The sequence below is a fragment of the Mus caroli genome, chromosome 3, assembly GCF_900094665.2.
Source record: "Mus caroli chromosome 3, CAROLI_EIJ_v1.1, whole genome shotgun sequence".
In the NCBI taxonomy this organism is placed as follows: Eukaryota; Metazoa; Chordata; class Mammalia; order Rodentia; family Muridae; genus Mus; species Mus caroli.
In genome coordinates this window covers 126,515,783-126,542,498 of record NC_034572.1, presented here as the reverse complement: position 1 = coordinate 126,542,498, position 26,716 = coordinate 126,515,783, and the positions used below count along the sequence as shown (strand labels likewise).

Sequence of the window (26,716 nt, the reverse complement as noted above, 5' to 3'; positions counted from 1 at the left end):
GCAACTGCTGTCACCTGAATTTTTGATCTTAGCCATTCTGACTGGTGTGAGGTGGAATCTCAGGGTTGTTTTGATTTGCATTTCCCTGATGATTAAGGAAAAGGTGGAAACATGTTAAGTTTCTCCACAGTCTTAGGTTCTGCCACCAACCATGTCTTTGTTTTTGGTCTAGATTTTCTATGCAGTTCATGCTTTCCAAGCTCGGAGTGACCACGAACTCAGCCTTCAAGAGTACCAGCGAGTTCATATACTTAGATTCTGTGATCTAAGTGGAAACAAAGAGTGGTGGTTAGCTGAAGCTCAAGGTCAGAAAGGGTATGTGCCTGCCAACTATCTTGGGAAGATGACGTATGCTTAAGAAAATAAGCAACATTTCCTGGCAAGTTGCTTATTGACTACCTCATAAAACCGACACTGCAGCTTCAAACCAGAAAGCAAGAAACCTTCAAACCATATGAACAGTGTATCACATTTTGAAGACAAATCTTGCTTCCCAATAGGACAATTTCATTGATGTATAAAGAAAAATTGTTGACAGACATACTACCAACAAAAACTGCAAAGTTACACAGCCTCAGCTCTGACTATACACTTAGAGGTAGAGATCTTTTGAAAAGATATATTTTCATTTATCATCACCAAGAGAGTGGATCTAAGAGTAAGGTACTCTTAGAGTAAGGTACTTTATTGTAATATTTTTTTCTGTACTCTGCCTTAAACATATTTTTCACATTTTTTTATTTGCACATAAACATGTTTACATATACACAATATATTCTGCAGTTTATACAATATGAGTACAATACAGATTATACATACATGTATAAGTCAAAGAATAAACTAATTACACAGAAAAGTAACAGGCAATTAGAAGTCTTTATAGGGATCCATTTTAAATACCTTTTTTAATTAAAAGGAAAACACAAGATATTAATAATATCCAAAACTTACTAAGTATGTATTCCATGATGCACATGATCATTTAAATGATTTCTATATCACGATTTAATGCAACATAAAGAATAAACACTGCTAGCAAGTGGTCGAGGGGGTTCAAATAGACAACGTGGTTCCAAGGTCTGTTCCTACTGACTACACTGTATGCTCCTTGAGTACAAAAGAATGATGTAAACAAGGGACCTGGAGGGACTCAGACTTCTCTGATTTACATTTATATATTTAACAGCTTTTCAACATGAAGAGCTTACATAGACATGAGCCTGAGAGAGAAGAATGAAGAGTCAAAATTCATTATTTGTACTTTGTTTTTGTTTTGATTAAGCATTACGAAAGTGTAATGGTTTTAAAGCTGTCATAAATGACTACTGATGAGGCTTTAATGAAGAAACATTTTGGATCGCTCTGATTTAGAAGGTACGTGGGCAGTGTTCATTCTACTTCAGAGCCAAGATGTAAGTACTTTTGGTGGCCAGCTTGTATTCAGACACGGTGCAGAGGATTGCATTAGCTATAACATCATGGCAGGGCGTTATGCTTCAAATTCCGCTACCCCTCTGAGAGCTGTCCTCCAAAACTTCAGGCCTATTCAGCCAAGACATTATTGGATTAACATAGAGAAAGTGGGACAGATGTGGGGATGAGGTGAACCCAGGCAAGTGCTCAGAAGGAAGGAAGGAAAACAAAAGTCGTTGGAAGTAACAACTCAATAGAGACTATTTTATGAAGACCAAAATGTCTGGCATGTTTACTTGGTCAGCATTATCAAATAGTTGCTGTTTATCAGGAACTCTGATAACTCTGAGGGTTTTAGCACAGTGCAAATCAATGCAGTACCCGGCCATGCAAAGTTTAGTTTAATGAGGACAACAGTGATATCCTAGAAGTAAAGCCACACTGACTATGACTGATAAGCAGAGTGTGTTTAGGATCATGGAACAGTGAGACTTCTCATTTTGTTTGATTTTTAGTGGTTACTCTTACAATTACAGTAGATTTTCATTTCCCATAAAATCTTAACAACATTTTTAAAAATTTGTTACTTTGAAAGATTTGATATACCCAATATATATATTATATATTATATACATCATTTATATGATATGATAACCATATATATGGTTACATCTATTACTGAGCAATATCAACAACAAAATAAAGAGTTCTACAACAAAATAATCCAGCTGGCTGAATACCATACCTGCTCCCCAAACCAGAAATAGAATTCTATTACGAAAGAAACAGCTTATACTACTACTAAGTGCATTAAAGTAGCTTTATAACGTTCTTGTGACATTGTTTTAGTATAAAGTTTTCTTTTTTAAGTAGGGCAACAAAATACTTTCTAAAAGATATTAGAGACTTTAAACAAGATTAGTTGCTCTTTAAATTCAATTTTAAAGCATGAATTTGTTTGTCTAAGGTTAAGCAAAAAGAAATCCAAAGTTGCTACTTAAGGACACTATGAAAATGTCCAAGGAGGCATGATTTATTCATGGCTGTGTGCACCCGCACACCTGCACACCAAGCTTCAATGTTTTACACAAAAATGAAGGATTCTATAAATAGCACAGTTGTGCTTTTCTGGCTGAAATCAGTGATTAGATGCAGGAGAAGTTTTGTCTACTGATGTGGCCCTAGGAGGGATGCTTCCTGTCTGACCTGTGAAAAATCCATGCCAGGAAAACCAACCCTTGAGTTAGCTCCTGAGAAAGAACTGGCATGAAGCCAGTGACTGCAACTTTCCTATCATGATGAGCCCAATACTATACATGAGCTCTGAAAAATTATATACTACCTTCATTTTCTACTTATTTTACTTAAAATCAAGTACCTTGTAATTCTGAAATTAGACATTTTAATAGACCTCAGAAAAATACATTTCCAAGATAGCTTATAGGTTGTATATATATGTAAGCAGTTCAAAAGATTAAGCCATTGGTTGCATTGGTATAATTACTAGGCATTCTAATGTATTTTGTTATATTCCTTTTTAAATTAATATTATACAGAATAGGATCCTCTGAAGTGGGCAATATTTTGTTTACCAAGATGAAGAGGAAGCTTTTGTAGCTAGTTTTCTTTTTTAAAATAAATAAAAATATATGCATCTTATTTACATTTCATTTTGAAATACTAGTAGTTAAAACTACTATCATATATAATATAGAGTATAAAATATCTGTCTAGTAATATAAAATTATCATTGGTGCAGAATCATGAAAAAAATCACAAAGCCACTTTCTAAACCTACCTTATACTTCAGAAAAAATATCTTGACATTGAAGGACAGGAGGAAGTAAGGAAGAGATAAATGCATGTTTAGTCACAGCAATGAAGCAATGGGTATCAGATGTTAAATGCTGGAACATTCCAAATCGTTCCAAAATACAATCCAGATTTAAATACAATCCAGATTTTGAGAAACTGCTTTTAAAATGCCTGATGCTATTTGTAATGAACACAGTCTGGGTGGTTTACACAAATGGTTGTTTCAGCTACTGAGACATGGAATTGTCACTTCTTGGATCTTTATTTACCACATTGACTTCACAAAGCTGTATGAATAAAAGGAGGAGATTATAAGAAATAAAGCCCTTACCCTTTAAGTTGTTTGTAGTACTAAAGCTTCCTAATATATGCACTGCATTGCTAACTAGTGAAGATATTCAGACCTTACAAAATTCAGACCAAATGATCCTATACATTTATACTATGGTTAATGAGGTGGTTACAGTTCACTGACTAGACAGACACTGGACTTGGAATTCTGTAGGAATAGATCCTGTGTAAAGAATACAAATCTTCAAGGTCTAATTCTGTAGTTGCTTCCTTCTCTATATACACATAGATGTAAAATTAATCCAGTCCAAACTATAGTACTTCAGTTCTACTGGCTCTCACACTGGGGTCTTTATGTAGCTACGATTTTCACGGTTGTATACTCTGGTTAGATGCAGGTAAATTTTGCGTATTTTGAAAAACAGGTCAACAAATTGGAAAAGACTGGACTTAAGATGTTCTTGGTTGGAAATGCTGGGAAACTAAATTAAATTTGTTTTGTTTTGCTTAAAATTCCACTGAGGCATCTGAATGTATCCATCACATTTCTAATTTCTTGTGACTTTTGTACTACTAAAATTTCATTTTGTTAAAAGTGATGTATTTCCTGTGAAACCTGGGGTCGTAACAAGTTATAATTGTAACCAATAAAACTACTGTCGCGCCCTCGTCAAGATCTGGAATCATCTAACTTTTAAATACAGATGTGCTTTTCTAGTGGACTTATATCCTGATATACTCACCATGTGTTTAAAACATCCTGATCTACTGACTCTCACATTGTTCAGAAAGTCATTGCTATATAGAGAGCATCAGTTGCTTGGTGGCATGATCACATGAATTACTGGGAGCTGCAACCTTTTGCCCATGCCTGGAAATGAAATAGAATTGCAGAATATGTGAGCAACACAGGAAGATGACTTGAAGTGCAGATGCAACTAAATGTATGTGACTTTCACAGTACTGAAAAAAAGAAAACAGTAAAGCATTATAAACCAGGGGTTGTTTGTATTAAGTCTTTTCATTTTATCTCATCTGAACTGTGTTTTATAAAGTAGGAAACTAACACAAAGGAGTTGAAGACCAGATCATTGCATCTTAAGACCAGCATTCTTTCTGTGTCGTTTCATCTATTTTCAATTCACTAAATTCTATGCTTAATCTCATAAATTACAATATGAAAAACAGGAAAAGGATACTGACCAGAATTGTTCCAATTGTCAATTCTAAATCTCTACAAGAGCACTTGCTGTTGTGGTTGTTAATGTCCAATGTTTCCCCTTGGCTCCTATGGGTCATCATTTTGTTGCCATCTGGTGGTGCTTTTTGGAACGTTATGGGATCTAGAGGAAGTGAAGACTTTCTAGAGGAAACAGTCACTTGGGGGGGGGCGGGGCTTTGAGGTTTTATACCCTGCTCTATGTCCTGTTTCCTGAAAGCTGAGACAAGCTCATCAACTGGCCTCATGGTCTGGTGCCGTGCTTTCACCATCATGATGGATTCTGTCCCTTGAGAGCTGTAAGCCCAAATAAACCCTTTCTCTTTTAGGTTGCTTTTGTCAGAGTATTTTACCACAACAGAAGAGAAAACTAAGACACCTTCTCACTTGTTCACTCATTCACTGGAGAGCTAGAGATCCCAATGCTATTTAAGACAAAACAAGCTCTCTACCCCTCATATAACTTGTGTTAGAAATCCTTGTTATACATAACCAAAAAAAAAAAAAACATACTATTGCTAATTTCATAACTGCTTCTTGTAGTATACTTGATGAGGAAAAAAATAAAGGCCTACGAGCTAATTTCTAATAATTTCTAATATCAAATATATACCTTAAAAATACCTAATTTAGGCCCTTACTACACACACACACACACACACACACACACACATTACCTATACAAAGAATCCTATTCGCTGAAAGATAAATTACTTCCTAAACTCATTAAAATTTCCAACTAGTGCCACAAATATCAAAACAATTGCTTCTCTCAGATCCAGCACACTTTCTGTAATGGGACTAAATTTTTTTTTACTTCAAAGCTAATATGTAAACTGTACTAAGCATTATTTCTCTAATGTCTTCAAGGGAGTGAATTTCAGTAACTGTAATAGCTGTTGATATAAGCTTGTGTCAGATCACTTTGTTAAGTCAAAATTGCAACTGAAGTATAAACAAACTGTTTTGAACTCTTTATAAAGGGGATATGGAGTTTATACCAAACCAGTGTTAATGAACAGAAAGGTGATTCACAAAACAAAAACATCTACAGGCACATTTTTAAGTATATAAATAGATATTTATTCCATCTCTAAATTTTGAGTTTATTTCAATATTGGTTTCTAATTTATTATGAACAATTTAACGCCATTATTTAACAGTTAAAAATATTCCCATAGAAAAAGACCAAGCTTAATTTAAACGTTTTCTCTTTTACAATGATTATCAATTTATTATTAGAATAATGATATTAGAAAATCTAGGGATAAAGATACACTGAGATTAGATTTAAAGCAATTTGACTCAATGAATATAGGAAATCACAAGATTCAGTTTTGGGAAATAATGAGGTATTCATTGATTATAAAAAGGAAAGGACGCTATTTTTCTATAATACATTTACTGGTCAGATACAGAAAGTATTCTGTTCTCTGTTCTCTCTCTCTCTCTCTCTATATATATATATATATATAGATACATATATATGTAAACTAATGGCTAATGCATTAGCTTACAAGACAATGGCTTGGACCATGTATATAGGATCACATCATGGCAAGAGTTCAGAGATTTTGCCCAAGGGTCAATTCTGGGATAGCCTTTTATAACTCCACTCTTGGCCAGAATTAGTCAGTGGACATATGAGGACTAATTAATCCTTCCCAAGGGCATACTGATCCCCCAACAGGCTCCACCTGTCAACCACCAACTCCATTGCCATATTGGGGATTATGCTTCTAACACATAAAACCTTAGGAGACAAACCATATCCTAACAATATTCAAAACATATGAACACTTTCTGACAGAAATCTCAAGAATAATTAGGTAGGAGCCTCTTTCATACAAAGATAAACCACACTAAACATTCTTGAGTATTAAAAACAGCTTGTCCTTTGACTCTGAGGAAGAAGCTGGGTGCAAACTAGTCATAAATCTCCATCTGCAAAGCCTCTTGGAAATGGATACTCTTCTCAATAACTCTCAGAATGTGCAACCAGGATGAGTCAAGTCAGCATTTATTAAATGTACATATCTGCACATATCCACACACTGGCCAGGTACGGAAAGTGGGCAACGTGAGAAAGTATATTGTATGAGCATTCATAATGTACTGGAACAACTCCCTAAGTAACTGATAAGGGGTGGTTGAGAGCTAAAGACATGATAGGAAGCGAGGGGAATTAACTTTCAAAATTAATTTTGATTAAAGAGGAGGTAATTGGAGAGAGATTCTAGCTGACATGAGGACAATGACTGACACTCAACATTTCAGATTTTATAAAACGCTGGAACACTTTCTACTGAGTTGTACCTGTCACCCATAAGGTACCAGGTGAGCCATTTCTTTTCATCTGCATGTGCCATCAATTTCTTGAAGCTCTTTCATGAATCAGTCATTATAATCACTATTTTCACACACTATGGAAATTAAAAATGATAAACAGACTGAAAGAAATAGATCCAAGTTTGGCTAAATAATATTAGCATTTTAATGTAACAAACAATGGAGATTTGATCAAGATTTTTATTAAGGTACAGTACATTACAACTTTTGTCCCAGTAAGGGTTTTTGTTTGTTTCGTTTTGTTTTTTAAGTTTTAGAGTAATATGATATAAAAATCTATCTGGCCATATTACTTCTTGAGTTTCTTTTGGGCAGCTTTCTTCTTGACCATCTGTAATCGCTTCATTGCGTTGAGCTGTGATTCTTGTGAAGTTGGACCTTTAAGAGATGCTGAGGTACTGCTGCTGGTCTCTGATGTGGCTTTGCTGGTGGTACTTCCACTGGGCCCCGTTGTAGCACTATTTCCATTCCCACTCAATTGGCTGCTGCCTCCAGGAACTAAACTACTAGGACTAGGAAGACCCACTTTGCTGACGTTATCACAACTAACTGAGCGACTCAGGCCAGTCTTGCCTAAGGTTAGTGGTGGAAGCGGTTTCAACGGGACAGAGGGGCTAGTGCTGTTACCAGAACCTATTTTGGAACCTATTCCACCTTTGGATGATGTTGCCAGACCAGTCAAACCCACAGGCTTCTGGTTAGAGGATGAGGCAGCAGGTTTTCCACTACTGTTTTGTGCTGCTGAATTCAATTTTGCTGTTGATGGACCAGCTGAAGAAGTTTTGGCTGCAAAAGCTGCCCATCCAGTTAGGCCACTAGTTACCGAAGAGGACACATTGTTACTAGAAGAATTTCCTGAAATAACCGTGGATGGCTAAAAAAAATAAAAAATATAAGTCTTACATTAGAGCCAAATATAATCAACACCTGCATGTCTTTGAATATAAATGCTTACTTGTATATAAAGAAGTAATGCTGTGGACAATATGGACAACACAACAAAATTAGGTTCTTACGAAGCTGAATTGGGAAACACATGGGCGTTTCTGTAGTCAGGGAGACTGCTACACAACTCGCAGTTCCTGAATGCCACACTGTTTTAGTGACTCCAGAGAAAATACATGAGATTCTTTTGGGGAACTGCCCTACGATTGAGTCACAAACGACAGAGAGAGTCAGACTTAGTTCTTCAAGTCACTTTTCTTACCACCCAAAGTTTCACCTAGCTCACGACACATTTAAATCCAATCTACTTTAATAAAAAAAGAAAACCAACCAAACCAAAAAAACTGTTTACACACAAGACACTCAGGAGAAAATACCTAAGACAAAGATTCAATCACTGATGGATGTGTTAAAGGAAGTGTCTATATAGAAGTTCTAAACTCACTTAAAATAATCAAGTTGCCACAAAAATTTCAACATCTATTCTAAGATAAAATATCCTCAGATGTGTAAACTGAGGAAACATTAAAAAGAACTCATAAAAGCAGTTTCGCAGTGTGTGTTTCCATTGAAACTATAGTAATAGACCCCAACTTTCACATAGTAGACTTTGCATCTGCCTCTTGGGTGGCACTGGCATTTTGGGGAGGTTTGACACACTCCTGGCTCACGTGTCAACTCTAACATTTCGGCTTCTCTGATCAACTTCCTACACAGACAGACAAGAGGCCCTAAGCATTGCTGATTGCTGTTTTAAGCATATAGGTGACTTCTGTTCACTCACATTCTTTCATACTGAGACAAGTTCACAAAAACATTCAAAGGGGAAGTCAGATATAGGACTGTCTGTATTTAAAGAGAAAAATACATAAAGTATAAAAATAGTGATACAGAATCTAGAATATCTATTTGTATTTTAGAATTGAGCTCTTATGAAATAGTTGGCAAGACTTCTTTAGCTCTTACAAAGCTGCCTTCAACATAGTCTGTATATGAATACTTTTAAGCACCAGAAAAAGCAATCAAAATAAGAGTGCTTTGGGGGTTTTATTGATAAGAAAAGTTGAAACTTTTGTTCACATGTCCTGAAAAGCCACATTTTTATAATAGCATTATATAATTATCTCATGATATCTTGATTAGGAAAAACATCTTACAAAACATAAATTCCTGGGACACACACTGCTGGTGACAGAAAATGAAAGCAAAGAACACAGTGTGGCAAACTTAACTTCCAGTTTGAAAAATCCATTTTTCTCCTTTCCCTTCTATAAAACATGAAACTATCTGCTGAGGTGACTCTTCATCAAACTCCACCAAAGAGAACTTATTTAAAGTGACTAAAAGACCAGTGGTCAATGAAGGATAAACAGGAAAGCAAGGTGGATGTGCTGAGCACTTGACTCTAATGACTGCTGTGGCCTGGGCTGCTCCACAGAGTGACAGATGGTGTAGAACACAACCAGGATGTACAGGCATGAAGCACTACACACTTGGGAACCTAGCACCACCTCATACTTCAGTGTAGAAAGTAAACTCTGATATAAATGCTCCCTTCCTATCTAATGATTATTAGTGTTCTTCACTTCCAACATCAGTCACATAATAAACTTTCTCAGCAAACTTTTAGGAGAGCCTGCCCTTCAGTCAGCCACACTGAGGTTTAACGCCAATGAAAACAAACACACTTTACCTTAACTTCCGTTCTCTTGAATGCTAGGAAGGTTGTCTCTTGTTTAAGTTTGGTTTCTGGCTTCTTGACTAATGGATCCTTGACAGTTGGAGTCACAGAAACAACAGTGGGCGCTGGTTTCTGTGGTGGCTTCTGAGTTTTCTGAGCCTATGAAAAACAGATGGATTTTTATTAAATAACAAAATTAAAAATGCATTAAAACTATAAACATTGAACGTTAACAATAGTTCTAAAAATATTGTGATGATATTGAAATATCAAAAGAAATCAACATATAGTTTTACAGATTTCATTAGTTTCTGAAGAGTAATGATACCATCGATCATGCAAATTAGGGTTCATTAAATATTATCTTAACAAGATAACCCTCCTGTTTTCAATAAAGGAAAATCCCAAACTATGGTACCGCTACTCTTTGTTATCCGTGCAGAATGGGTTTCAGAACCCCTAATAAATACCAAAATCTGTGGATGTTCAATCAAGTCCCTCAGATAATCAGCATAGTATCCGGGCCTAGTGACATCTGTCTCTAAGTACTCAGGAGGCGGAAGCAAGAAGACTAGGAGTTTAGGGGCAGCCTGGGATATAAAAGAAGTACAAAGGCCTACCTGATTTCTACATTAAGACCTTGTCTTAAAAACTTATGGGAGGTAGAAGCACCTGGATCTCTGTCAATTCGAGGCCAGCCTGGTCTACCTAGTGAGTTCAAAACAGCTAGGGATACAAATAGAGACAAAAAGAAGTAAAACAAGTAAACAAACAAAAGAAACAAAACGCACTAAGGGCGGGGCTCACTGAGTAAAGAAGTTTCCATACAAGCCTGGAGTCCCGAGTGTAATCCCTGAAACCCATGTAAAGGTGGAGGGACAGAACCAGCTCCAACAAACTCATTCTCTCTGGCTCTGGCTCGGTCCCCGTCTCTTTCTCTCTCTGTTTGTGTGTCTCTCACAGCCCCCACCCTCAAACAATGTACTCTGAAAGCTTGGGGGATGTAGCTCAGCTGTAAAGCATACTTAGCATGTAAGGCCCTAGAGTTCCAGCTACAGCACTAGGGGGAAAATACTACATTTAGAGAAGACCTCTGTAGACAGTAACTCATCTCTAGGTTTCTAAATCTAAATGCCATGCAGATGAATGTTATATTGAAATATCAAATATTGAAATAATAGCAGGGAAACCAGCCTGTCCTGGCTTTGTACTGATGCTTTAATGCCCTTATTCTACCAACAAATATTCTCAATGCAGAGTAGATGGACTACATAGATGCTGAGTTCACAGAAAGTGGGAGACAATCATGGAAGCATCCAGTTAGCATCACTCCTTAAATAGTGCACGTCATTTCTTTTTATGTTAGCCAAAGACTGAAGTAGTTTCTTCTTGAGGTTCAGTTGTAAGTTTTTAAGTTACTGAAGATGAGTTAAAAACAACTCTGGTAATTTACATGGTTTTAAACACCGAATTGAAAGGGAAGAATTAATTATTCATGAATAACAACACATTTTTGAGGTTTTTCATACAAGTGAATCAAATCCTTAGAAAAGTTTATAAATATAATTTCCATGTTATTCAGTAAGAATTTTATTTATTCTTCCTAAGCATTTTTATTTTGACCAATAACTGACTTTATTTTATGACAAAATCAATACTACCAAAGTCTCCCTGTAAACATGAATCCTTTTTCAGATTCTGAGTGTTTAATGCAGGAACAGTCCTAGCTATGTAAGCAGTACAGAGCAATGACTAAAACAGTTTTTAGTATCAAACAGACCCAGGGCTGACCCCTGCGCATTCCTCCCCAGCTCTGTTACTTCAGGTGCAACACAAATGCCTCCCTCCCTTCACCTGTGTGTTTATGAGGACGAATTGTAGTTATGTAAGAGCTTAACCTAGGAGTTCATAATATTAGGTGCTGACGATATAATTACGGTTACCTAGCATATGCAAGGACCTGGCTTTGACCGCCTGTACCTCAATAATATAAAAATGAAACATAATTGCTGTGCTGGTTATTGTCAATTTGACACAACCTGCAGTCACTTGGGAACAGGGAACCTCAACTGAGAATTCCCAGATCAGAACAGCCTGTGGTAATGTCTATGATTGATGTGGGAGGGCCCAGTCCAGGGTGGGCAGCACCATCCCTAAGCAAGAGGGCCTGAGCTACATTAGAAAATCAGCTGCACATGAACTGGAAAGGAAGCCAGTAAGCAGCATTTCTCTGTGCATGGTGAAACAGGAAAAGATGACTTAAAAGGCAGACATGGGGCGAAAACAGAGGGACCACATACATGCTTTTAAGTGGCATACACCTCATTTTATATATATATATATATACATATATATATATATATATATACACACACATATATATGTATATATATGTGTATATATATTACAACTTTGCTTTGGAAGTAACTGAAGGGCACTGGGAAACATAAACAGATCAAGTGAAGTCACTCATCTAGATGAATAAATCTACACATTATAGTGGCAAAACAGATGGAAGGGAAATGAAGAGACCTCTACGGGCTACTGCAGTAGCTAAGTAATAAGAGGCTTGCAGAACAGAGTGGTAAGACTGGAGTGAGCAGAGGCGAGGCATATATGACGTGTACACAGTTAAGTTTAGCAAACAAAGCTATTAAGAACTATGAAAGATTTCAAGCATAACATCTAGCTCAGGCAACTGAGGGGAGGTCTAAAGAAAATCATTTTAACTTAAGGATATTACTTTTAAAGGATCAGTATGGAGTCAGTTATAGAAGACCACATATAAAGAGATTAAAATCATGTACATAGGTTGATGTAAGCTAACTTAAAAATTAAGAGAAGAAAACCTTGAGGAAATTTAGCTTTTAACTTTGGTTAATAAAAAGTGATGGAGAAATAATAATTTAAATATTTTGGAAACTTAGGTCTTTCACAAGATCTTTTAAAAATTATTCATTTTTGTGGTTGTCCTGCTCTGGAATGTATCATACTGCTGTTGTGTGGCACACGCTTTTGAACTGCAACATTCCCTCCAAATTGGCAGGAAGAAGGGGAGGCTCATGAGCCTCAGGAGGTAAACAAGTGGTCACGTGCTGGGGAGAACAGGAACTCTAGAGCCCACCCCAGCAGTGTGAAAGCAAGTGAACAGTTGCTAGGGATGACTGAGCACTCAAACTGCACAGAGGTGTTTGGACTGTGCAACAGCCTTCAAGCTGTGTGGCAAGCTCCAGGAGACATCACCGTGTTGCTGTGCTATTTCTGGGGATGGAGCTGCTTGCATCACCCCTCACCGTGACCTCACCAATCAATTGGACATTGGTACAATGACTACTTTGGTTTGTTGTGGACTCCATTTCTAGAGTGAATAGTCCTTGTGAGTTCAAGCATGTGTGTGCTGGTTGTGTGCATGTATGTGTGCTCCATGTACTGAGGAAAAGTGTGTCATAACAACTGCTCATCTGAAATAATTTTGGTTGTAGTTTTGAAGAGCTAATTTCAATAGGAAACTAAAAAAGAATGTAAAGGAGGTAAGAATGGATTGACTCGCATTCTTCTACATGCTAACCACCAGTTGAGCCAGCACCATTTGGTCCTGTGAAGGCTCTATGCTCCAGTACAGGGGAATGTCAGGGTCAAGAAGTGGGAGTGGGTGGGTTTGTGAGCAGGGGAAGGCGGGAAGGGATGGGAGTTTCCAGAGGGGAAACCAGGAAAGGGGAAAATATTTGAAATGTAAATAAAGAAAATATCTAATTTTTAAAAAGTGATTATAAAAAAACTAAAAAGTTAAATATAGAGATTTCTTGTTACAAAGAAAAAGAATATATACTAATAAACTTTTACTATTTTTGACAGAATAAAACATTTCCTACTTCTGCTTTATCTAAGTAAACATAAAATGGACCTCCTGACTTTTACTTTAGTTGACAAACTGAGATCTTAAAAAAAATATAGGTCAAACATACAGAAATTCATTTGCTAAACAGACATAAAGATGCTTCTATTAAGACTTCTTAATTGAAGACACGGGAACACTCAAGAGATGACAAACCACTGCAGTAGATAGCCACCTCTACAATTCATAAAATAAAATTAATTTCTTTACCCTTTAAATTAATAAAATTATAAAGCTTTCAGTATTAGTAGTTAGTGTGAGCACACTGGGAAAGTACATTGTGAGAATAAGATAAAGCCATAGTCCAATGAGGAGGAAGGCTGGTGAATCTGGGCACACAGGTGGGAAGACAGACAGACACACAGGTGGGAAGACAGATGGACACAGGCCTCTGCACAGATGCAAGTTTCCTGGTTTCTACTCATTCAGGAATAAAGATTTTCCTATGTCCTCTTAACAGACTCAACAAGGCTGGGACTTCCTGTCTCACCACTTGTGCGTCATGGTGTTATAAAATGTTTGTGATTAAAGCTTCATGCTTGAAAAACATAGTGTCCTATGTGTCTTCAACCCTGTTTCTTTAAATTAAGGTGAAGAGAGAAGGACATGTATTATGTCTTTGGGCATAGCAACACAAATCTACACTACAGTACATATGCAAACACTTAAACGTTAGCTTATTTTTCAGGATTATTTTCAGTATGTGAAATGTCCTAATTCCATTCTGGAATCATCTATGGACAAAGGAGCGTGAGACTGTGGTTAGAATGTAAAGTGTGCTTCTTACCATTCTCTTCATCTGCCTAGTGCACCGGGCACAGTACCACACCAGGCGAGGGTCATTCACTTCCTTGTCTGTCACCTGCGGCTTATGGCAGTCTTGGTGGTAGAGGTTATGGCACTCTTGACATTCTACCAGTTGGTTTCCAGATGCCACGGTCATTTGTCTAAGAAAAGCAGTTCGTTAAACACTGCAGTATCTTCAGCATACAATTTAAAGCTGTTTCCACAGTCTTCTGGTAAACTTTGTTATGTTAAACAGAAAGAACCTCAGAAAAATCAATCTTCATTAAGAAAAATATCAAACACTAGTATAAAGACTACATAAGACCTTCATTTCTGATAGGTAATACTTAGTCAATAATTACAACACTTCAATTAAGTTTAATTCTATTTTTAGTCACTTAGCATTATAAGTTTTTTTTTAATTTTTCAAACGTAGTAGGCTCTGACTACACTAATGACAGCACTTTCTTAGTATCTCCATTACATTCCCTTGTTAGGTAGCTACATGTGTTTTGCCTTCATCATTAATAAGTTAGGTAAGCGGAGTGTGAACACTTACACTTGTCACTCCAGCATACTCATGACTAAGAGAAGGGCATCGCTGTGTGTTTAAGCAGAGCCTGTGCTAGATGTTCTAGGCTAGCCTGTGCTAGATGTTCTAGGATAGCCTGGATTAGAGTAAGAACCTGTCTCATTAAACTTACTTAAAAAACAACAAACAAAAAATTAAATGTTATCCAAAGATGAGAACCTACACTAATCATTTATTCTAATTAATACAAGATGGTTGGTATAAGTCTGACCAATGTATCTATTTGAACAGAATACTCTAGCAGGTGTAGTAAAAGGTACACATCTCAGCAGCACAAGAAAGCGAGCACCACTTGCTTAGTGCACTGTACTACGTGCCTTGACAAAAGGAAACACAGTCACTAAGTCTCTCCCTGTTAGTACTTTTACTATTAATAGTCATTGTAAGATGCTTATTTTCATAGCAGATTGGGGTAAAAATACAATGTATATGAAAACAGTTTATGGAGAAGTCATCAACTCATTTTCTGTAAGGCTCCCAAAGCATGTATTTCCTTAGTTCCAATATACTACAATAGTAAAAGTTAATATTTTTTTTAGAATAGCCACAAAAATTAATTATGAAAAAAAAAACCCACAAAAAACCAAACCAAACAAACAAAAACCAAGCCAAAACCCCAAAACCAAAGGATCTTCTACCAAGCAGAATTACATGCTTCTGTAACTATGCATTCTAGCATAAAAGTGTCACTCAGGAGAGCCTACATTCATTTCCACTATTCTTAGGAAAAGATGTAGTGGTGTTTTTTGAGAAATGGCATGTACTAGTTTATTTTTTTAAAGACTCATCAGCAATTCAGGAAAAAGAAAAAGCAATAAAAACAGCTTAAAAAAAGATAGAAATGACATTTCTGATAGATTCTTCCTCCCTTTAAAACAATGCATCATCCCTTCCTCTAGCCTCATGAATGCAGACAGCGTTACTACAACATACTAGTCTAAAGAAGCTATGTCTGGAAGATAAACTAGCTGACAGTTCTCAGTGTTCAAGGATTAGATGTGTAGTTTACAAGATGCAGTCTACTTATTTGTTCTTCATCCCAAATAATAAATATAAACAAAATTCTCAACAAATTATTTGAATGGGGGGGGGGCGCAGAGATAAACAGAGTAGAGGAGAGTGTTTGCTCATTCTAAAGAATGAAAACGCTCTGTGGTAGAGCATAACCTACCTACAAACAACACAGGCCAACCCCATCTCCATGGCAAAGTCATCAGCACTAGTCTCCTCAAAGCTGGAGAGGTCAGCCATACTCAAATCCTTGCTGGTTTGGACAGTAATGGGAGAGGATCGTGTCTCTGGCTTCTCCAGTCTAGGTTTCTTTGGAACATCAATTCCTTCAGTGACATCTTTCATCTATGAAAAGAACGAGATGTTGAACGATTGTGAAAGTAACATGACATAAACTCTAAATCACTGAGAGAAACGAGGGACAATATACAGCAAAGTTCATTTTATAGACATTTTCACACTGACAGGGAGAGCTGTACACTCTAAGGACCAGTAGAAGAATCTTAACTATAATTTGAGTTGGACTCATGGAGGAGTAGGAGGGGGGAAAAGGAAGGGGGAGAAATTATATAAATTTTAAAAATTAAATTAAGAAAGGTACTTGGCAATTAGTATCCTAAACTAGCAAGATATAAATAAATCAAAATAGTATAATTAATATATGTATGTACTCCTCTTTGTATTATACATTCTAAAGAATTCTGAAAATTCAATGCATATACTATCCTATTTCTCTCATTTAAGATGTTTGGACTAATATGGCTATTTAAAACAACAAAGCAAAACTCTTGGGGTGGGGACACTGCTGACTGAATGAGATGCCTGCTGTCCAAGCATGAAGGACCAGAGTTTGGATCCCTGAAGCCCACATAAGAGCAGGCACCTGGCCAGCTAGTTCCATTAGTTTGAATTAGTGAACTCTAGGGTCAGCGAGAGACCTGCTTCAGTACACAGAGTAGATAGTAAGTACATAGGATATTTGCTGTTGACTTTGAGCATTTACACACATGTAGACATGCATGCACTATCCAAACACATGATACACATACACATGAATACACACTATATATAAAAGACTATATGTAAAAAACACTTTGTGACTAGTAATATTCAAACTATATTGAAAAACTAAATAATGAGCTCTATTCCTATCTACACTTACGTATCACTACATTTTCTCCAAAGCTAATTCTGGCAATTTTAAGACATAAAAGTTATAGGTAAATCTCTTGAATTCACAAAAATTAAATCCTGAAAGTACACAGAGAATTTAGAAATTTTAAACTTTATTGGTAAAGGTATAAATTTATTATAATGATTTTGGATAGCAATTTGGTTATATCTAGTAATGATAAAAATATAATTATCTTCACATCCATTTATAGGCATATAACTTACAAAAATTACTAACATGGTCACAGAAAAATATGAATAACTCACTGAAGCTGTACTGTAAGAAAGGAAAAACAGAAATCTCCTAAATATTTACCAGGAAAGTATTGGTAAATTTATTTATTCATAGAATCAATGTTAATGGTAGCAAACAAATGGTAAAAAACAAAAAGCAAACAAACAAAAAAAAAACCCAAAACACACTAAGACATACATATACTGACATAAATTTGAAAAACACAGTTTGGCCACAGAGACTCCTTGGTGGATAAGGTGGTTGCTACCAAACTGATGGCCTGAGTTCTATCCCCAAGCCACCCTGTTAAAATGGGAGAGCCAACTCCTTCACCTTGTTCCCTGGCTTCCAGATACCCCTGTAGCACACGTGCTCACACTCCCACGAGAATATTAACGTAATACAAACTTAAGGACAAAACACTGTTGAGTGAACAAAAAATAACTAAATGGGATATATAAACACTCTAAAGACAGCTGTGTAAATACAAGAGCACAAAAATAATGCAATGGTTAGAGTAATAATAATCATCTATTATTAGCCATAGTATGAAAACATATGGGATAATATGCTTACCTGAGGGCAAAGGCCACTGAACATCTTTTTAGTGCATTCTTTATTAGTTGCTGAACTTTAACTACCATTTCCACAAGTTACCCAAAAAATACACATCACGTATCACCTGTAGCCTTGTCATGTAACAAGCTGGAGTTTAGTCACATGTGGTTTCTTTGTTTTACTTCTCAAAAGCCACTGCAGCCAGAGTTATGGATTAGAGTCGTCATTACTTTCCCTTGCGGTGCAAATGCTTGACAACAACTATCTCAAACCATGGTTAAATATACATCTAGATTTTATTCATTTTCTTAAAAGTTCAATGTCTCCAGCTATGAAAACATACTTACAAAATGATCGTGATGTAACCACACCCACTGCCACATAAAGAAGTGGACACAAGACGTTCTTTCTGCCTATGAAAATTGCTTATCCCTTCCTACCTAACCTAAGCAAAGCTTACCTTATCAGCAGGTCTCTTCTCGGCCTCCTTCTTTATCTTCTCAGCTGTGAGGACTTTGCCATTACTACTGCCGGAAGGGAGGCTAGATGATGTTTTGGGCTCTTGCTTAATAGAAAGTGATTTTGTACTTGAAATTTTGGGTGGTTCCACATCCTAAAAAGGTGAAATAAAAAGGTAAGAGGCCTTCATTTTACTCAAAGTAGAAGGGCTGGGTCTACTGCTTAGTGCTTGCCTGGCATGTACAAAGTCCTGAAGAAAGCACCGAGAAAAGAAACAAGCACAGAAAGTAATGATCTAAACAATTTCCAGTTAAAAACCAAGGTACCATACTCTAGTCCATCTACCACCGTTCCTACAATGGCCTCAGTAGAAAACCGGAGACAGAACCAGTACCTATCTGAGGTTCTCATGGTGTGCATGTCGATGAGACAGCCACTGCAACCACAGACCCTTTATCACCCAAACTCTTTTGTGATCATTCTCTTGCAGGCTTACACTCTAGAAAGCTGTGGACACTACAGCTGGGTTGTAGCCATAACTTATGCTTCAGATTCTGATCAGACTCAGGCTAGCCATAGTTTTGTCTTCCGTCTTAGTTGGGCAGCTGTGTCTCCACACCTGGGTGACCTGGAGTTTCAGATCTAGAATAGTATAACTTCTTGCTGAAAGCCTGCCTGTACTTGGTAGACACTACTCCGGCTGACTTACTTATTTTGTTGTTATTTCTACAATTCAACAAGATAGTTCTTAGTCTTCTCACTCTGCCAAGGTTGGGTGAAATAAATTTAGTTTCCTCACTGTAAAGTGAGAAAAATATGCAATACTAATTTCCAGGGATTATTAATATTACAAAAATTCATTATAGCCACAAACCACTTAGGAAAGGCTTAGTTAGACACCATAACATTTCAGGGTATGTAATTCTGTATCACACAACTACGAGAGGTAAAATGGACATTCAAAAAGTGTCCCTGACACTAAACCACACTCTTGTCACATAACACTGCCATTCACTACCAATAAAGGAGCTACACGGCTTTGTCATCCTTGACCTTTATTTACCCTTATAGCATCCTGTCCATATTTAATTCATTGTCAAAAAAAAAAAAATCCTGTGTTGTTTATATTTTTATCCTTAAAACATTACAGAGTAATTAGAAATAAGTTTGGATACCTTTCACAGCATACAAATAGTTATAAAGAACTGGAAGTTAAATTGCAAAGAAGGGATTTTTGCACAGCAGGTAGTAAAATAGCATATGCTCTAGACCAGCAGTTCTCAGCCTTCCTGATGCTGCAACCCTTTAACATAGTTCCTCATGCTATGCTGATCAACCATAAAAATGATTTTCATTGCTATTTCATAATCGTAATTTTGCTACTGTTATGAATTGTAATGTAAATATCTATGTTTTGAGACAGACTCAGGCAACCCCTACAAAATGGTCGTGCCCCATAAGTTGAGAACCATTGCTCTAGACCACACTAACATTTCTGGGTGTTCTTTGAAGGCATGAGGGAAGAGAACAAAGCTAAAGAATGTAATTTCTTTGAGACATAAGGAACGATTACTATGGCACAGAGTGTTTGGAGACAATCAAGATGTTATCACTGAACACTTCCAACACTTTCCAAACTTTGTATTCAGGTCGATACCTTTTGAGTTGGACGGTAACTGGAATCAATGCCCCGAGCCAAAGACTCATCAAGCAACGCTTTTAGCTTTTCAGCAGAATCTTTACTCTTTGAATGTAAGAAACCTAGTGCTTTCAGAAAAATGGGATCAAGTTCCAAGTTCACAGTAGCAGCCATTGCAAACACCTAAAGAAAAAAAAAAAAAGGAGGGGGAATAATTTAGACAGTGTATAATTATATATCCCAACACTTATCTATTTTGTTTTCTTGCTTGTAATATTTTAAAATATCTGAAAGGTTACTAGAGACAAAGGAAGGACAGAAATTATCTGACTTCCTTCTCCCTTCTGGAACAATGAATGTTACCAACTTTACCCGTATCTACATCCACTACATTTCTGAGACAGGATCTCCCTCTATGCTCAGGCTGGACAATTTCATCTTCCTGCCTGCATCTCTGCACTGGTGAGCTTGGAGGTGTGTTGCCACCACACCTTACAAAGGCAAAGTTTTAATACTGACAAGATCTTTAATCACAGGGCATCTCCCTAGTTATCTCTAATAACACATCTGTAACTTATGACACGTAACTTGCCTGCTTTTAAGTCGTTTACTATACATTAAAATGTCTCTTTTCAAGTCTTATTTTTACCACAAAAATAGAGATCTCGTGTTCCTGGGTGTGGGGCGGGGAGGGCAAGGATAAGATCACAGAGCAGGTTCATGTCGCAGTCACTGTGTAGCTTTTACAACTGTTTCTTGTTTTGCTTCTGTGTATTTTCCTTCCTCCCCAGTCCTCTGCTATTTTTAATATCCCAGAAAGCATTAGTGGCAGTCTTTCTATATCACATTTAGATGGAGGGATCTCTTGCATTAAGCTGTTTCTCAAAAGCAAGGTCTCTGAACAATGATCCTTACCTACTGCATTGCTGTCCTAAGGAGCTTAAACAACAGGCCAGACAGTGGAGCCACACACATCAAAGGTCTGCAAAGTTCTCAACACACGTTTTGTTTTCAGTTGATACCAATGTTATCACGTGCTTTTATTTCTGGCTGTCCTTCTTCCAAATACCTTCTAGGCAAGGAATTATTAAAATAAAAACATACCCTTGGTGTTCAATTCTTTGATTGATATACTAAGGTTTTAAATCCTCTTCTATCCTTAAGTTTAAAGGCATAGTAATGAAACACAGCTACAGGGCTACAGTTAAAGATCTCTCCCCAATTCCACAGTAAGCTCCCATTTTCAAGGGCTTACAATGCCATTCAAACTTGCTGTGCATTGAATCTTGGCATATGAAAGCACAGGCTGAAAATAGGTTTCATTTATTCCGTTTTCCTCTTCATACCCTGCGCAGATCAATAAGACAGACAGAAAGACAGAACACACACATTCATGCACACACACATACACACCAGGCTTTTTATAAGTTTCTAAAAAGGTATCTGATAATTAAAAATTAGAATTATTACTAATTCTATGTCCTACTAAACCATGATCTGTCTGGATTGCCTGGATAATGAGTTTGAAGGCTAGAGTTCTAGAAAGAAAAAGTAACCACACCTCAGTTATATTAGTGAGAATTTAAGAAAATGAAATCGGCTCTACTGCTGCTTTAAATTATATTACATATAGTATCTCAAAGAATGACAGGAGGAATATTTGAAAATGCACTGATGAGGAAAATTCATTTACTGTAATTTCCATGATTAAAGAGGTAAACGTGTTGTTTCAGCTAGAAGAATACAGTGTGAGCTTTCTCTGACCTATCTTATGTAGCTGTAGACACACTAGTTTACTTAACCCAGGGCAGTTTGTCTTACTGATTACTGAGCAAACAGTGATGCCTACACACATACTTACAACGGGACAGAGGCACTGATTTATATTTTCTCTTTTGAAAAATGGAAGCAAAGTACTGCTATGTAATTCTGTCATCACAAATGAGATGCCCATAAATTAGGTGACCTATGGTGTAAGTCTACAAAATTTGTCAACAGCAATATTCTAAGGGGAACCTCAGAATTAGTTCTTTTTCTAAGACTTGACATGCTGTGCACCCCTGCCATAAATTACTGACATCTTTCAAACCCAGTTCTGCACATGGTGGAATATTGTGTGTGTGTGCGTGTGCGTGTATAAGAAAGATTTAGAGACCACTAAACTATCCAGCAACTTCCAATACATCATGGCTTCTTTAAAGTACTGATGCTCCTCCTGCAAATCCACCCAGTGTTTTTACTGAGCTCAGCCCTTCACCCTCCTCAAACTAGCTTTATTAGTCCAGTCGTTAATAACACATTCCCCTATAGTTCCTACTTTTTCCTCAAGCACTATCTATCTGTCTTTACTATTCTCACTGATGACATCATGTTTTATAGCTCCCGACAGGGAAGTGTTCCTTTGACTTGTTCCATCAGAAAGGCTATAACAGTACTCAGATAGAACCTCTTCTGTATTGCTCAGCTTAGAAATTCCATGACTCCATTTATCAACCTCTGACCTCAGGGGTTTATTTACAGTACATTAGGGCCAGGCCCTTCTTTCTCTCTCCCTGACATTACCTTTAATTAAGCATATATTATGATCTTCTAAAACATTTTATAAAGAATTTTATTTAGTTCATTAACAGAAAGCTTCATTTTCAGCCAGTGAAATGTGAAGTCTGCTATACCATTCTCTATGACTACAATCAACAGCCTCCTTCTTTGCAAATTATATCTTCCTTTTTTTTTTCTTCTCCACTGTTTTAACTCAAGAAGATATCTGGGGTATTGTAAGACAATTTTTTTTTTAGTTAATTCCTCACCCCCATTCTTTCTTGCTCCTATTTCTTTTTCAAACCAAAGAGAAGCAGTAGGTGGCATAAACAATGTACATGTAAATAGAGAACAGGAAGATAGATGAAAGAATATGTTAAGTGTGAGTTTATTTTAAAAACCTAAGCACTGTTTAAAACAGAGAAATAAAGAAAATGAATATTTATTACTGTAAAACTATCAATAACCTAGGACGTGGCAGTGATAGCGCTGGTGGGAAGGATGGTTGGGGCACACCAGGAAGTATCTGTAGCAATGCAAGTCACAATGCAACTGCCAGCCTACACAAGAATCTCCTGCATTGCTTACCTCTGTTTATGGCAGTATGCTATTCCCTTCCTGTTCGGCTTCCACTCTAGAACAAGCTGTTCCGTTACTCTCTTCCAGTTCTCTAAGCATCCTTATCCCACTGCTCTAAGGTTTACCTACTGTGTAGACATGCTTCTATTTGGCATCTTCTCCCGTCTACACCCAAACAAATGCCACTGAAAGAAATACCATATCCTCTCCCAGGTTATTAGTCTATCTAGCAGGCTTCACACTTAGCATTCTCATGCTTGTTTGGTCAGCTCACTTCCCATCTTTCCAGAAAGAACAATTACATTTTCCTACTGAACAGGACCTCTTGCAGTCTCTTGACCCTTTATTTCTCCAAGTCAGTTTTAAGTCCAGCTTCCCTTTTCCAAGTCCCCTTCTAGCTCTGGCTACTCTCCCCTATTTTAAGATCAGGGGCATACAAGAGAGATACTTTGTATTTTTACATTTAAGTTGGTATTGGGCCACTCTTTCTCTGGCTCGTCTCATTCCTGCCACTATTATTCCAACACTCTGTGTCCTATGATCCCTGCTTTAGTCTCACTACCAATGTGTTCTTCAGCAGTCATGCGCATTTTGTTGTCAACTACCATCTCAAGGCAGATGACTCTATGGTCTTCTCTCACTTCCTCTTATTTCTCTGTTACTCTGAAAACAATGACCAGACTATTATATTCAGCTAACTCACCGAAGTCTAATGTTCTTGTCTTTTACTCTACACAGTTCTAATCACTTCAGCAAAAGGCATTCATGAAACGCAACTGTCTTTTCCTCTCAACATAACTCAAACTCAAAAAGCAAGACAATCATCTATTTTATGGGTGGGGATGTGTACAGTGCTCTGATCTGCAGCATTCACTTTCTATTCTTTCATGTCTTTAATTCATTAATCTCACTAGTGTATAGCTTTTATGAGAGCAGAAGTTTATGAAGGGGGAATGTGAGGGGGAATGCAGGAATTTCCCTGGCAAGTAGCATTTCACAGGTGTTTTTAAAAAATATTTATTGAATCAACTGAATTTTTGCCAAAATGGTCCTTTTCAAGGCTGCTCTGATGTCCCCAAACAAAATTGAGCACCCCTACCTAAATAGATGCTTTCTCTCAGATCTCTTTCACCCTGCCTGCTAGTTTCAAACAAACTTTTTGATCACCCGCTAGTGCATGAGATAAAGGAAACTGCAGAGAGTGCAATACTCATTACAACACTCAGAGACCATCCCATTCGTGTTTCTGCAAGATTCTGTAATCCTTTCCAATTAACTTTTTCTCCTCCTTCTTCTTTCCATTGAGTGCTTCGCCTTTGGGGAAGTCTGGAAACTCAGGATATAAAAACCCCAATTCCAAAACAAACCCAAGCGCTAGAGAAGCTAAGAGGAGTCAAGAGACACTTCGAAATGCCAATTCTTTGATGGAATCAAAACACACTGGGGGCGGCCTCGAATAGGGAAAAGTCCTTCTCAAGGAGGCCAGAACAGAGAGGTAAAACGGGAGCTGTAGAGAGGTCTCCGGAACCCTCGGTCAAAGGTCTTGGACAATTCCACGGTCCCGATCCCCCGGGCCACCGTCCTCGGCGCCCTCCTCACTCAGTCCTTCCAGACTAGGAGGAGCGCTCAGGTGGAGCCACGCAACCACCCCGCAAATTATGAGGTCTCCCCTCCAGCAGGGAGGAGACCGACAGCCCACGGAGCTCCGCTCCGGCCGCCCCTCGCGGGGTCTCGAGCCTCCCCCCGAGGCGCCAGGAAGCGGGGACCCTCGTCACCACTCACCGCTCCGCCCCGCCACTCGGTCGGTTCCCGGTAGCTCTCTTCGAATCCGTCCCCGCCCTCACCAGCTTTAAGAAGAGAGAAACAAAGGTTCCCGCAACAGGTCGGAAGGGGAACGTTTCCGAGTGAGACAGCAGGAAGTGACGTAGGGCACCCCTTCCGGTCCGCCGGATTATGAATGGCGTTGGGCGGGGGACGCGCAGACACGTTGTCTCTTCCTTCTTTTCGCCCCCCTTTCCCCAGCTCAGTGCCTCGCTGGGAGGCGAGTGCTCCTCCTCAGGCCGCGGCTTCCAGAAGTTAGCCTCGGAGTCCCGGCTCGAGCTGGGCGGGAAGGCGCGGTGGCCCGTGTCGTCGCCCGCATGCTCCCGCGCCCTCCCTGCCTGGCCGCGCCCCTGCGACCAGGTAAAGAGGGCGCTCGGGCCGCTCGTACCCCCGCCGCCTCCTGAGATCCGCGCTCGTCCTCAGGGGTCGGCGGGGCTGGGCTTGGAGGCCAAGGTGGGACCGGTGACGGCTCGCAGCCCTTGAGAGTCTTGCCAGCCCCACATTCACCGCAGGCTTTTGGCGTGGGCTTCGCGCCGTTCCGCAGAGTGACGCGTGGGCCACTCGGCTGCGAGCCATCCCTCTAGTCTTTTTCCTACGTGGGTAGAGCAACAGGGCACCTTTGCCTGGTAGGGGGTTGTGTGGTCGTTTTGAGTTAAGTGCAGGAAAAAAAAGACCTTGGAGCACGGCTTAACTTTCCCCAAAGACAGTTTTCCGTCGCAGCCTTTCCTGATTGGACGCTGTACATGAGTACTGTTTTACAGTTAGGATCTGCTGCATTTGGGGACGTTTGCTATCCCCATCAAAGCAGCGTTGCTCTTCCATTATTAGTGCGAACAGAAAGCTTGAGTTTGCACGGGAAGTGCTTTGGCTTAAATTTTTTTAAAAAAGAGGATACTCAAACACATACCTCTCTTAACTTTGATTGGGGAATTACACCACCCCATCTCCATCCCCCTCCATACCCACCACCAAAGTCTTTGTCATAAATTCCTTAAGGTCAGAAAAAATAGACGAGTGTATCTCGTGCCACATTATTGCTAAAGATGGTGGCGTTTGTCAAGTTTCCCTCGTGCTGTTCCACAATTTAAAAAGCAAGAACTGGAAGTGACTTTAAACATGTAAATATGGTCTTGAAATGCCATGAGAATAAACTGTTACAATACATCTGATTTACTGTCATTTAATAGATCACGCTTTAAGCTATATGAGTGTTAAACTGCACTTTGAGGAGCATACACTGCCATTGACGCTGCTGAAATTGTGACTCAATCATTTTAAAGAGGCCTAACTTCAAAAATAAGATTGAGGTTTGAACGTTGTTCTATAGTACTAATAAAAAAACACCATTAAACTAGTAAGGGTCCATGAAGGGGTGGGCTCTCAAGGAAAGGAAAATGGGATGCAGTGAGGTCTGGGGGCGGGGGAAGTGGAAAGAATACTATGTATTTCCCCACTTCAAACAAAACTAAAAGCTTTGTGGTTGTGGACTTAAGGAGTTTTGTTTTAAACCTCTTATACTTTCTAGCTTTTGTTTCAACAGCACATGGTTTTAAATAAGCACAAACAATAATCCATTTGACCTTATTAATAGCAGTAATTTAGTAGCCATAAAAACATTTGGGATTTACCCTGGTGCCCATCAGTATTTTAGACTGTTACCTGGTATGTGTTGTTTTTATCCTTGAATGCAAAGTGACTTACTAGTTTCTTCTGTGAA

The 26,716-nt window shown here is 38.2% G+C and overlaps 3 protein-coding genes across 8 annotated transcripts in view; 2 read left to right on the top strand and 1 right to left on the bottom strand.

Moving 5' to 3' along the window:
- Positions 1-4,518, top strand: part of Arhgef38 (Rho guanine nucleotide exchange factor 38) — a 115,688-nt gene extending 111,170 nt beyond the window's left edge. Inside the window, exon 14 of the mRNA XM_021159127.2 lies at positions 173-4,518. Within this exon, the coding sequence (XP_021014786.1) occupies positions 173-358 (186 nt within the window). The 3' untranslated portion in view covers positions 359-4,518. The remainder of the gene's footprint in view (positions 1-172) is intronic.
- A 1,279-nt stretch (positions 4,519-5,797) lies between these two features.
- On the bottom strand, positions 5,798-26,711 carry Ints12 (integrator complex subunit 12). 3 transcript variants are annotated; one of them, XM_021157661.2, is made up of 7 exons: positions 24,961-25,077; positions 20,080-20,244; positions 18,424-18,576; positions 16,158-16,342; positions 14,396-14,555; positions 9,726-9,872; positions 5,798-7,961 (listed from the first exon to the last, which is right to left on the bottom strand). In XM_021157661.2, exons 2-7 carry the CDS (start codon positions 20,233-20,235, stop codon positions 7,377-7,379), a joined length of 1,386 nt encoding a protein of 461 aa, XP_021013320.1. In that variant the 5' UTR covers positions 20,236-20,244; positions 24,961-25,077; the 3' UTR covers positions 5,798-7,376. The 3 variants fall into 3 exon arrangements, with proteins under 3 accessions (XP_021013320.1, XP_021013321.1, XP_021013322.1); XM_021157662.2 differs by lacking the exon at positions 24,961-25,077 and adding an exon at positions 26,659-26,711 and having other exon boundaries at positions 5,810-7,961; XM_021157663.2 differs by lacking the exon at positions 24,961-25,077 and adding an exon at positions 20,977-21,105 and having other exon boundaries at positions 5,810-7,961.
- Positions 24,864-26,716, top strand: part of Gstcd (glutathione S-transferase C-terminal domain containing) — a 103,500-nt gene continuing 101,647 nt past the window's right edge. For 3 of the 4 annotated variants that reach the window (XM_029475262.1, XM_021157657.1, XM_021157660.1), the window contains exon 1: positions 25,085-25,359. The gene's annotated coding sequence lies outside the window, so the exon portion shown is untranslated. Of the gene's footprint in view, positions 25,061-25,084; positions 25,360-26,716 lie in introns of those variants that run through there. The other variant, XM_021157659.2, reaches the window with a different exon arrangement.